The sequence below is a fragment of the Vanellus vanellus genome (assembly GCF_965231255.1).
Source record: "Vanellus vanellus genome assembly, chromosome: 2".
Taxonomy (NCBI): Eukaryota; Metazoa; Chordata; class Aves; order Charadriiformes; family Charadriidae; genus Vanellus; species Vanellus vanellus.
In genome coordinates, this window is record NC_138906.1 from 8,231,494 (window position 1) to 8,244,560 (window position 13,067).

Sequence of the window (13,067 nt, forward strand, 5' to 3'; positions counted from 1 at the left end):
TTTTACTAAGCTACTAATATTTAACTTTTATAGTTCTCTTCAAAATAAAAAACTAAAAAATCAATGATTTACTACTTGTGCAAGGAACTGAGACTTCTGTACTAGAATTCATGGAAATTGGAGAGGAGTATTTTACTTGTGGCATTACTGGCATGTGGGTCTGCAAACTCAGTTCCAAGGCTTTGCCAAAGTCTGAAAACTATCAGGCAATAAATATATGGCAGTCAAAACAGAGCAACGAGAGAGACTGAAAGGCAGAATATTTGGTTAGAAATTCTCAGAACACTGTGCCTTTCAGTCTTAGTCTCTTCTGAGCTGATGCTGATTGGGGCAGCTTCTAAGGTAATTTTTTTCTGTTCTTGGTCACCCTCATTGCCTCCAAAATAGATTGTAATTTCCTGGTGCAGGAGATGCTGCCACCTCGAGTCATTTGTGTTTGTCATGTTAAAGTATCTGGATTCCAAAGTATACCTCTGCGAACAGCCATAAACTCCATGTATTGCTAGGATGTTGTGTATGTGAATGAATGCATGTAAAATACTTCAAGGTGTTATCGTTTATTATTTGCTGTGAAAGCTCCTGTATTGCCAAGGGAGAGAAAATGTTTTCTGTTCATTCTGGATGTTCTTCACTACATGGATTTTTGGGAAAGAGACTTGTTTGAGGTATTTCAGAAACTTTTTTTTTGGCAGCTGTGTTGCTTTTCAGAAACGAAGGGGAGAAACACAATAGACCCTTCAAGCCTAGTCTCATTTAGCAGTAATTGAGGAACAGTATTATGAAGCAATTCTTCTTGAAATATTTAAATCATAGATTTTTTTTTTGTAATGGAAATTACTATTTTTGTATGCATTTGAATAAATAAATAGAAATGAGTTTTAACTATACTGTCTAAACAGCAATTTAGTGGTGACTGGACTCAGTTTTACTGTATTTAATGCATATGTGACAATTATTCTTATGAGCTTGTTGATCTTATCTGGATAATGCAATTCTGCTTTTTTTATATAAGTTGTTTTTATCTAACAGTTCAAACCTGCTAGCTCTGCTTGCATTAGCAGAGCTTTAGAGCTGTTGAGTTAAAAACATATAATCTGTTTTTCTCATGCAACATGTATCAGGGCTGAGAAAGATACTAATGCTTTGGATTTGAAAGGCATATCTTGTGCATCTCCTGTATTCAGGAACAGCTTGTCTTCATTTAAAAAAAAAAAAAGAGAGGAAAAAAAGGGGGGGGGAGAATGGCTTGGCTTTGCTTAAGTTTCAAAATCCTACTTGGAGAAACCAACTGGGAGAGGGTGGATGTTTAAGACAATCATCAGGGTATCATGACCATGCACAGGCAGTCAGAGACAATTGTTGGGTAAATTGGCAAAGCGTGTTTCCTAGAAGACTTCACAGAACTGGAGAACAAAGCAGTCTGGACAGGATGAGGCTTTTATTCACTGTGTCTAGATGGCTTGTAGAAGAACGTCATGGATAGGGAGATGGATGAGGTAAGAATTGAGGGACAAGTGGCTGCCTCTGAACAGAGTGTTTCCTCCTGGGTCCTTGTGACCAGTCTAAGTATTCTGTCCTCCCTCCCTCTGGTATGTATCAAAGTGTTTATTTTTTTATTGCATGCTGAAATGAGTGAGGGGATACTTGTTTCTTGGTATACTGAGGAGAGGTGGAGATGTATTGATGTGATTGTACTTTGTATATATAGGGCTGGAAAGGTTCTCTTGGTTCCTCAGGGTAGATCCCAAGCAGGACTGGCATTGCTTAGGACTTGAAAATCTACTGTGGCCTCTTTGCTAAAGCACATCTGTAAGAAGTCATGGTCATTCTAAAACTGGAGTTTGCAGCTCTGATGCAGATTGTGACTTCTGTGGCTGCTTAATTGGTAGAAGTGATTGAAATCCATAGGATGGTGGTTGTGTGAATGCCACGTGTCCATAGGGCAGTGTTAGTGAATAAAGTAAACTAAGAAGCCTCAATGTGCTTTTCATAGGCAGAGTTTAAATTTTTTTCTGTTCTGCCTTCAGAAGTAAGTGTCTAACAAAACATTTGCTACTTAAAGAAAATAGTGAGTCTGTATTTTCCTGCCAAACGTATTACGAAATGTCTTGGTTGAATAGCAAGCTATTGAAAGGGCCTAGTTTTCTGCATTGTGGTGGTTCCGTCATTCGATTTAGGTGCAGTATTTCAACCTTTGTATCCTTCTACAAAACTGCAAAACAGTGAAAGAGGGGTAAAGACGGTGAAACAGTTCTGCTCTAGCAAGGAGCATGTGGAAATAACATCATGCTCAGGTTTGCATTTATTGCCATTGTAATGGTAACCAAGTGTGTGCTTTCAGCCTGGTCAGAGGGCTTTCTGAAGATGGGAGGGATGTAAGGCAATCTTTTCACTCTGGTGATTACTAATTCATCCCTTCCTCTTTAATCTGAGTATGACTGAGTATACTTTAACTTGAGTATCCCTAGAAGTGCCACAGCAGGAAGGTGGAGCTCTGAGCTGTAAAAGAGATGCAAAAAGTTGGGGAAATACTTAATCTGTGATGAATTCTGCTCTGCGTGCCTATCTTCCTGCTGTTACCTGAGATAGCAAGGGTTATCTTTCATTTTCCTGTGCAAGCTGCAGTGTAGATGTATCCTTAAACAGGTCTGAAATTAGAAGGTTCCTTCTCTTTTATAGTAATTTTTATCTCATTGGAACAATTCTGTTCCACAATGTAAGTGCGTGTGCCATGATGTTAGGATTGTGCGTCTGTGTTGCCATAGTGAATGGAAAAACAACTCCAGCAGGTTTTGAGGAGCAGTACGTTAGGCTTGGACAAGTCTTAGAGCAGATGACCTCCTTGTGGCTGTGCAAAAAAAAAAAACCAAACCCTGGCAAGCACTCGGATCTGCTTTTATGGATAAGTATTAATTGTCTGCAGACTGTCTGGCAAGAAGAATTATAATAATTAGAGGATATAACTGTTTATCTAATCTTGCTCCTTTGCAGCCTTGCATTCTTTTTCTGAGCCTGGATTTGCCTTGCTATGATCACTGACCACTGTTCGCACAGGGAATAAGACATTGGGGATTGGTAGTCTACCTCTCCAACTGGTAAACCCATTCTGCTAGCTAGAAGGAGGGATTTTTTAATCACTTCTACACCCAGAGCATTTGTTGTCTGACTAGTTTCATGGCCCTACAGTTAAGCGGCGAGATTTCTGTGCGACAGTGTTAGAGAAAAGGTCTGTTTCACAGAGCATACAATTTGTCTCTATGCACAGGGTCAGTATGAGATTTAAACCCTGTTTTAAGACCTTTTTAAGCTCCTTGGGCTTAACTGCTGTGTAGATTGTTGCCTTGCAGAAGTGAGGGAGTTTGACATGGTAAGACTAATGGGTAAATTATTTTTGAGAAGGTTTGGGTTTCTTTTGCTTTATGTTACTTTTTGGATATTTTATTTTTGGAAGGGAGACAATGACCTGCTGAAGTCTGGGAAATATGAGTTTGAATTTTGACATGTATTCTTTTGAATGCAGGTCACTTAAGGACTCAGAATTATGTTGCCAGAATAAGTGGGATCTTTATAGGTTTCTTTGGGATCGTGAATGCCTTCTACCTCTGTTTAGGGGTTTTCCATATTAAGAAGGGAATAATCTGTTTGTACTCATAAATGTTTGCTCTTTGCCAGGCTGACCTGAAGACTTCTGGTAGTTTCTGACTTTAGAGAAGTCTGAAAAATGCATCAGTGTAAACCCTTGACTCCTACCCCAATACTTTAATTTCTTAAAACAAATGTTTTGCTAATTAAAAAGTGATTAAGAAGTTTTCTAACTTTTTGTTGCTATGCAAAGAATTTGTTGTGATTAGATAATGAGAGAAATCTAATTCTTTGAGTTAGTGTTTTTCTCAGTTTTGTGAACTGAGCTCTGTAGTTTTGGGGTTTGAGTTTTGGTTTTTTTTTTTTTTTTTGGAGCCTTTTTTTTTTAGATTTGAGAAACTCCGGAAAGTTTACCTGATTCTTTTGGGCCATAAATAAAATGTTATCACCAACTTCATGTGCTTCACTTCAGGGATTTGCTTACGATAGTAATTTTCAATATAGCTTGGGGAAATTGTGTTAGTGGATGGGTGCCTAAAGTAAAACTCTAGGCTGCTTCCTTCCAGCTCTAAGTAGGCATCTTCTCTAGGGAATATGGAAGCGCTTCTGGAGTCTGCAGAGGCCTGCAGGAACCCAGTAAATGACCTTGGACCTTTTTGTTTTTTCTCTATCCCGTATCTGTTTCCTTTCTTTCTGCAGAGTAGAGTATCTGTACACGTGACTGTCTTGGTGCTTTGTGATGTTAAACTGCACCCCATGATTTCTAAAATTTCTGGGATGCTCATGATGGCTGTTCCTAAATTTGGGGCAAGAAGGACTGAACTATGTAGCTTTTTGAGTCTGTTTTCTCTTATTCCATGCTTTAGGATAGGACCTGAACTACAAAAATAGGCATGTCTGGACATACTCTTGGGCAACTGGCTCAAGGTGGCTCTGCTTGAGCAAGGGAGTTGGATAAGTTGAACTCCAGAGGTCCCTTCCAACGTTAACCATTCTGTGAAGAATCAATTCCCTGGGTGTAATATATTTAATTAAATAGTGATATGTTTAAATGAAGGCAGGCATACAAGGGATGAACTGTTGTGGAAGAGAGATAATTATTATAAGTATTATGAGGATTTACCTTTCATTGTGATGTGTCACTGGGCTTTTAGTGATAGTTTGCTTCATGTTTTAAAGCAGTAGTATCTACACAGATTGTGCAAACTGGTCGTGTTTGGTTTTTGAATGGGAAAGTGAAAAGGGATTTCATTTTTAAGGTCTATGCTGAAAGTTTAAGTTCCAAAAATCATTTAATGGAAGGGCAACCTATAGGATGCATTTCCTAATGTATAGACCTGATGAGGTAACAGGCAGCACTCAAAATGTGTGCTTTCACTCTCTTTCAGGTAATTGAGAATGGGTCCTCAATGATGCTAAGTCTACAATGGGAAGTGTCACTCTTCGCTATTTCTGCTATGGGTGCCTTTTCACATCCGTGACCTGGACACTTCTGCTCTTTGTTTATTTCAACTTCAGTGAAGAGAACCAATCTTTCAAGAATGTGCCCGTCAAGGGGCTGGAACCTCAGAGGCCATTTCCAAAAAAATTCTACCCCCGTTTTACGCGGGGGCCTGTTCATATACCTGAATTGCAAAAGAAAGAGAGTAAGATAGGAAATTCTCTTGGAAATCATGTCCAGGACCCAGTTAAAGGGGAGGTAGAATTCTCTCCTGAAATGGGTAAGCGATTTTTGGTGCTTTCAGTGTGATTTTGTTGACAAAATTATTAAAACAGTAGAAGAAATGAGATTAAGGTTTGTTTGTTTTGTTTTTTAAAGGATTGCAGGGAAAATTGTGTAATGAAGTAGTTTTGTTTGTTAAATGCGGGTGGTACTAGTGGCTCTCTTCATTAGGTGTTACTTCAAATGTATTCTATTGTGTTTAATCCAAAATACACTATTCCTAACATTTACAGCTGCACTGTGTAAGTGCTAATGTGGAGGACAGGATTATAGCAAGGTGTAGTTCTTTTGGAAGGTTCAGTGTATGCTTGTTTCATATCTTACTCCTATGTTGACTGGGCTCAAATACATGAACTTTTATTAGACAAAGAGAAACTCCACTCATATGCAGTAATTAAAGATAGCTTGATAACAATACACAATGAAGAGGACCCATTGATTTGGACAATATCCTTGGAGTATGAAATCTACAAAAAATGTGTGTGGGACAAATTACAGTGAAAGATTTATTGAGATGACAGTGATTAGGGCCAAATCCTGCTTACTTTGCACCAACAAAGGTCTGCATGTTTCACTGGAGCATATTTCATCAATGAGATGATTTGGGTTTGTCTTCCAAATTTGCCTTCTGAACTAAAATGCTTTGTATGTTTACCTGCTTGTATATTTAACTGCGTACAGCTCAGTGTTTGCTGTTGTGTTCAGATATGCAAACTAATGCATGTTGCATAGCGGCCTGCAAACTTGCTTTAAGCCTGGAGGCAGATGTTGAGTGGTGTTGTATCAGTGTCTGCTGCTTTGGGAATTATGGTGTAGTACCCTTCATGGCCAGGAGTTTAATACTTGTATCTGATTGAAATCCTCTGTCATGACTTTGGATGAATGCTGGATCACCAGTTATAGAACTTTACCAAACTTCAGTTTCTGGGTTGGTCATTAGACCTGTGTGAGCATGCAGGAAAAATGCCAATTCATGTTGCCCTGTGTCATTACTAAATGTTTATCAATTCACTGCAAAAAGCATGAGAGCCAAGTGAGGTGAAGGCCAGTCCAGAGGTGGCTATTTCTTTCCAACTATTCAGTATGGGCCAGGAAAGAAATCGGAGCTTTTTAGCTGAGAAGTTCCTTGATCTTCAAACGAAGTGACTGGTTTGGTTGGTGAAAGCCAAGAGGAATTATAGTGCCAGGATAAATTCTGCATGAATCATCAGGAGACGGCTGGCACTCTGTTAGAATTAGATCAGGTGCTGCAGGAAAGGGCTTCCTGTCTATCTAGGGTAGGGCAGTAATAAAAAATGCAAAGCCAAAAAAAAAAAAAAAAAAAAAGAAAAGTTGGCATACGATAGCCAAAGACAAACTGTCATCTGGTAGGACAATCTGTCTTTTATTAATCTGTGATAGCCACATAAAGCTGACGAAGTAAAGCCTAAACTGATGGTTCAATTGCAAAGCCCTTATTTTCCAAGGGCTTTTATTTGCTGCTTGAACCGAAATCTTTCAAGCACTTTGCATGCTTTTTTGTATATTGTTCTTCATAAGAATGTTCTAAAAATATTAGCACTCCCTCTTAGCTATATTTAGAAGATCAGAAAAAAGTAGTTAGTGGTTGACTATGGATGGATTGTAGAATGAAACATTTGGTATCTGTTTCTTAAGCTTGTGCTTTGTATGAAGAAAATGGTTTAAGTTGACCCAGTGGCACAGTGTTACTGTGGTGCTGAGTATGCACAAATGATTGAGGTAGGTGTCTGAATCGACAAGCTGGAAACCTTACTTTGGAAGTGCATGTGTTTCAAAGGAGGACTGACTTACCCCTTTAGACCACTGGTGCCGGAAGAGTGGTACTGCCACTGTGAACAGACCTCATTCCTGCTCTTGTGATGCAGCTTATCCACCGTGGGAGCACGAGAGCGTCAGTCACCACAAGACACACTACGTGGGTGTATCCCACGTCTTTTGCAGATATCACTACCCAGCACTTCTGGCTTGGTCCTGCAAAAATGTCAAGGTGTCTACCCTTGAGGTGTTTGATAGTGCAGCTGCATTGCCATTGCTATATTCAAAACTAAAAGCGATACAGTGGGAAATGCAAATAGTGGGAATGTGGATTCACAGAATTCCCTCTAGAAGGTCATCTTGTTCCTATGGGTAGACTTCGTTGCTGAAACACAAGTGGTAGTGACACAGCTGTGCTCTGAAAGCCAACCAGGACTACTTGTTTGAAAGGGAAGAAAGCTTCAAAACTTTTTTAATGATCTTTTCTTCTGTTGTGTTTTTTAACCCATCTCATTTTCTCTGGGCTTGAGCTCAGCTGGCTTTTGCATAGCTGTTGAAAACTGGAGAACATGAGGTACGCTGAGTGGACTGGGTTTATTCTGCCTTAGAAGAAGGCTAAGGGGTGAGATTTTTATTGCCGTTAACAGCAACGTAACGGGAGGCTGTAGGGAAGATAGAGCCAGACTCTTTCTGGACATGCATGGGATTATGATAAGAAATTAAAACAAGGAGGATATTTCTATTAGATAAGAGGTAAAGCATTTTCAGTGTGATGGTGGCCAAATACTTGAACAGGGACGTGAAGGGGTGATAGAATCTCCATCCTTGGAGATACTGGAGGCTTTCAAAACTTAACTGGACATGTTCTGAGCAACCTCATCTAGTTGGACCTGCTTTCAGCAGGAGATTAGGCCAGATGTCCCTTCCACCCTAAATTAGTCTATGATTCTATGAAACATATTATCCTGGATGTATGGGAGCATGTGAATGAGGAACCCCCTTGTTAATTATTTTCTGGAGATTTTGAACCATATGGAGATGATGGGCAAGGTGGAAGGAGATAAATTACATGACCCTTGCTCACTTCTTGTACTGACATTTCAATGAAATAGCTTCTATAGCTTGATAATAGCTGCAGAGGACATAAGCATCTTATTCTGTGCAGCCAGCAGAACAGAGACAATAAAAAGTCATTGCTCTGCTACCTTAATTGTTGCAGAAGTGGCTAGCAGACACAGCTGGTGGCTACCACTTCCCTCCTCTCCCTCCTTTTTCTGTGGAAGATTTGAGTGAAGCACCACATGGTTTAGTAATGGACTTGGCAGTGGTCTTAGTTTAACGGTTGGACCCAATGATCTCAAAGGTATTTTCCAACCTAAACAGTTCTATGATAATATTTTGTTTCTATTCACACTGGTGAGTATATGGCTGAGTGACAGAGAAGCCCATGGCACTGAGTCACGCACGGCAGGCAAGACAGCATTGAGGATTCCAACCTTGGCCTCTAGCAGTGTACTTATTTAAACCAGCAGTTCCTGCCTCTGCTCCACTGTGCTCGGCAACAGCTGATGCTTCTGCTAAAATAATCAATAGAGGAACGGCTACCTCTGTTGCTATTTTACTTGCTGTCAAAGTCCCTGGTGATATAAACAAGAAATTTACAGTTTTTGCATAGCTATTTTTGTTACTGCAGACTGGAGAAAACTGCATGAAATTGGAGCTGCTATTGTGAGATTTTTTTCTACTGTTGTAAGTGTATTTTCTCTCACCAAATCCCATTAGGGACTCTTCATCTGTATAGGTAGGTGCTGATGCATTGTGTGCCAAAGTCTATCCTCTGTTGCTTGTCTGATACTGTTTTTTAGGTGGTGTGAAGAATTAGAGGCCATTTAAGTGGAGTGTCTGGTTAGGCAATAAACACAATGGAGCCATCAGTCTTTGGAGAATTATTTCATTTTATTATAGCTGCAAGGGCTACTCCTAAGTACTACCTGTTTGTGAGGGGTCACATAGCTGCACAAAAATACACTTTGCAAAATCAGAGGGATTTTTTAAGAATGTAATGGGTTTTAGGGAAGGTTAAAGCATATGTTTCAATTCTTGATTGTTTCCAAAAGATATTTTTGAGCCTTTTGACTGATCTTGTCATGTTTTTTTTCAGGAATGATTTTTAATGAAGAAGATCAGGAAGTCAGAGACTTGGGCTATCAGAAGCATGCTTTCAATATGCTTATCAGTAATCGGCTGGGATACCACAGGGAGGTGCCTGATACAAGAGATACAAAGTATGTAATAATTTTCTGGAGAGAACGTGGTATAATTTCATGTGCTCAAGGACTTGTTACTCACGTTATACCTGATGTAGTGTTTAACATTTTTGGTATTACATTTCTGTTAGATGCTCTTTCAGCTTCCTGTGTTGCTGAAGGCAGATTTTCAGCTATTTAAGCAGGACTGCATGAGGTCAGGATTCTTACTTTTTGGTCTCTGCTGTCTTTTTTGACTAAACATAGTTTCTGGAGATATAATTTTTTGCAAGCTGGAAAATGTATGTGATAGGTAAAGCCCCACAGGAACCAGACTCCAGGAAAAAAGGCAGACTGCTACTCCCTGAAAGCAAAGGTTTCTTTCCAGATCCTTAATTCACTTTAAGAATGCTTAATGAAGAACCAGATCGGATATACACTTATTCAAACTTTTATCATATTAATTTAATTTTTGTGAGTAGTAGGATTGGCAGACAGCTATTTTGATAGAAACAAGATCCCCAAAATAATACTTTAAATGAAAGTCAATGTGGAAAAGACCTAGGAATCAAACTTTCTTTCCAGCAATTCTAAGATTACACATCCTGTGTCTCTTTCATCTTGCTAGCTGTGTATGCAGTTACTTAAAGCATGCTACAATATTTTTATTTTTTGAAGTCTCTGTTTGAGATACTTAGTACTGTACCACAGGAGACGATATAATTCTGTTTGGTACTTTTGAAAGTTAACTCAGTGCCCAAGTTAATGAAAGACTTTCAATTTATGTACTATTTCACATTTCTTGTAAGCCTACAGAGGCTTACAGACAGAAGAATGATGACAAAGGCTCTCTGTTTCTTAGTTAAAGTATTTGCTTGGTATCTGGATTGAGCTACTCTGAATACTCTGAATACTTTCTATTAAAAGCAGATATTTTTTTTCTATAATCTGTCCAATGCATATGGGGGGGGAACCACCACTGTAACAACAACAAAAAACCTCAAGATTGAATTGAAAAATAAATAATGCTGCATCTGTTTTTCTAGTGGTTTCTCTGGTGTGGGTAAATGTAATGAACTGTACTTGCTGTAATGTCTCTCCCAAGAGCTAAATTCATTCCAAGTCAGTGAAGACTTTTCTTGTATACTTCTGGGTTTTCATTTGTAGGTTCTTATTCTTACTGGATTCCATCATGCCTGGCATCTTCAAATGGCATTAATCTGTGATAATGTGCTGTCTTAGAAGTAGGGACAAAATTTGCTTTGAGTGGGATTCAGCTTGCAGATTAAGATGTTTAAATTTAGATAGCTGCATGTTAGTTGTCTCTGCTTTTATTATAATTAGCAGAGATCCATTCAATGCAGTTAATGGAGCATACAAAGCTCTTCAGCTGACAAAATGCACTGGTCAGCCTTTGGGTGAGCTGAACGCTATCTGGACTCCAGTGACAGCAGTGATGATTTAAGCGTCTTAATCTGCAGGCTGAATCCCAACCTGGGTTCTCTAAACAGGTATTTAGCACCGTTGGAGGTATTCTGGGATACTCAACCTCATCTCCAGCTGCTGGCCAATGAAGTTGTGGGTTTTCTGTAGGCCTCATGTCATATTTGCCATTATTCTACATGTCTGAGCTACCTGAGGGTACTAGACAGTATTTTGACAGCTGAAACAAGCCCTGAGTGTTTTCTCTTGTTTATGTCTTAAGGATCTGTCATTCTCACTCCCACCTCAATCCATCATATCTTATATTTTCTAACAAGTAGCAATGTTAATTTTAAGTCTGTATTATGTGGAGAGTAACTTACTATGCTGAGCCCTACTGTAGCAGTTATTTGCCTGAGCTCTTTATGTTCAAATTAGGGTTTCTTCCTACACACTTAACATTTGCTTCTTATTTATGACTTTTCAATAGTGACCTAGCCTTATGGAAATCCCACTTAAAATAAAGTGATTTTATATCAGAACATTTACTATATTTCTGTTTGCAGATGTAGAGAGAAGTCCTACCCTTCTGATCTGCCATCTGCCAGTGTTATTATCTGTTTCTATAACGAAGCACTTTCTGCCCTGCTTCGCACAGTGCATAGTGTTCTGGATCGCACTCCTGCACACCTTCTTCATGAAATTATTTTGGTGGATGACAACAGTGAATTGGGTGAGAGAACCTTTCAGTACTATTTTGTTTGGTGCTTACACTTCTTGACCTTCCTGTCTCTTCCTGTGCTTTATTGACTGATCAAAATAAAATCGTGAAGGCCACGATGCAAAACCAGTTTGTACTGCAGTCCACCTCCAAAGAGTGCCAAGCAGTAGAGATGCATGATGTTCTGAGAAGCCCAAGATCACATCCCCTTGGACACTGGTGCCATTTTACTGATGAGCTTTGTATCATACTGACTTTAACATTCAAAACCAGGTTTCGAAGCTAATAATGAGGAGTATGTATTTGCAGAGGGGGTGATTAAGCAGTTGTTTATAGTTCAGCTGTTTTTAACAGTACCTTGATTGGGCTACTCTGGTGCTCAGAGCAGATTACACCGATCTTTCTGTAAACTTTATGGGCCAATACTAACTGTGAATGCATCTGAAAATAATTGAATGCACATAGTCTCAGCTGCGGTCTTGCAAATAAGTTGATGTGGCACTATAGAAACAGCGCGTCAGGTTTTTTTTTGTACTTGCTCAGCGTTTCAGAGCGGTGGCGTGCTGGGATCGGAGCTCGGCCTTTGCTGGGAGGGCTCTGCGTGGTTCTCGCACAGCCTCTTGTGGCCACCCTGGGACTAGCTGTCCCTGGCTCTTGGTGGAGCAGCCTCTGCTCCCTCAGTCTGGGAGAGGCAGACCTTGCAGAATTGCTTTACTGTTGTTGAAAGATTGACCCTTCGGCACTTTTCTCTCGAATGATGGACAAGGCAAAGACAGATACGCAATTCAAGCGTTTTGGCATTTCAAAAGCGAAATGCCTGTTGAGGAATATGTTAGTGTAGCAGTACTTTCAAGCAGGACTGTGCAAGTTCCCTGCTTGCCTCTGTACAAGTCCACAACTTTTTGCATTTTTAAAATGATTTTTAGATTATCTTTTTTTTTTTAGTACATATAATTAGCTCCCTTGGTCTCATTGTTTGGTTTCTGGGTTAAGGTCTCACTTGCTCTAAGAGACTGATTAGATAAGAGAATTTCATTCTACATTATACATGTTATGCAGCTAGCTCTTTTCTCTGAGGTCAGATCAAATGTTAGGATACAGAAGAGAACAAAGATCAAACATTCTCTCCCTTGCTGATAAGAATGTATAATATTTAAAAGCTTGTTTTGTTGTTTTGTGTTTTGGAAGCAATATGCATTCTTTGCTACAAAGTCTTATGTGCAATTTGTTGTTTTAAATTTTCGTAGCCTTTGTATTCAGAACTAAGCTTAATTCAAAACTCAGGTTTTTGAATACAGTAAGGCATTTGGTTGATTAATGCCTGTGTTTAGGCAGTAATACCATCACTCTTCTTGTCTGTTACTAATTCGAAGGCTAAATTAGCTTCAAAACATTCAAGTAGCTACTTCTGCCTTTCTGACTTCAAATGAACATGTTCTGAAGCCAAAGATAGGAGGAGATATTGTTTATACAGAGAATTACTGCTCTTGATGATGATAGTACTACTGATGTTGGCACTGCTGCTTAATTTTAACGGATGGAATTTTACAGCTGAAGAAAAGCAAAGCTGTTTTAGTGACTGAGGAAATGAACAAAG

The 13,067-nt window shown here is 39.3% G+C and overlaps 1 protein-coding gene across 2 annotated transcripts in view; it reads left to right on the top strand.

Moving 5' to 3' along the window:
* GALNT11 (polypeptide N-acetylgalactosaminyltransferase 11) overlaps nt 1-13,067 on the top strand; it is a 55,095-nt gene that overhangs the window by 11,872 nt on the left and 30,156 nt on the right. For both annotated transcript variants that reach the window (XM_082479429.1, XM_082479428.1), the window contains 3 exons: nt 4,971-5,303; nt 9,243-9,366; nt 11,316-11,482. In XM_082479429.1, the coding sequence (XP_082335555.1) occupies nt 5,009-5,303; nt 9,243-9,366; nt 11,316-11,482 (586 nt within the window). In that variant the 5' untranslated portion in view covers nt 4,971-5,008. The remainder of the gene's footprint in view (nt 1-4,970; nt 5,304-9,242; nt 9,367-11,315; nt 11,483-13,067) is intronic.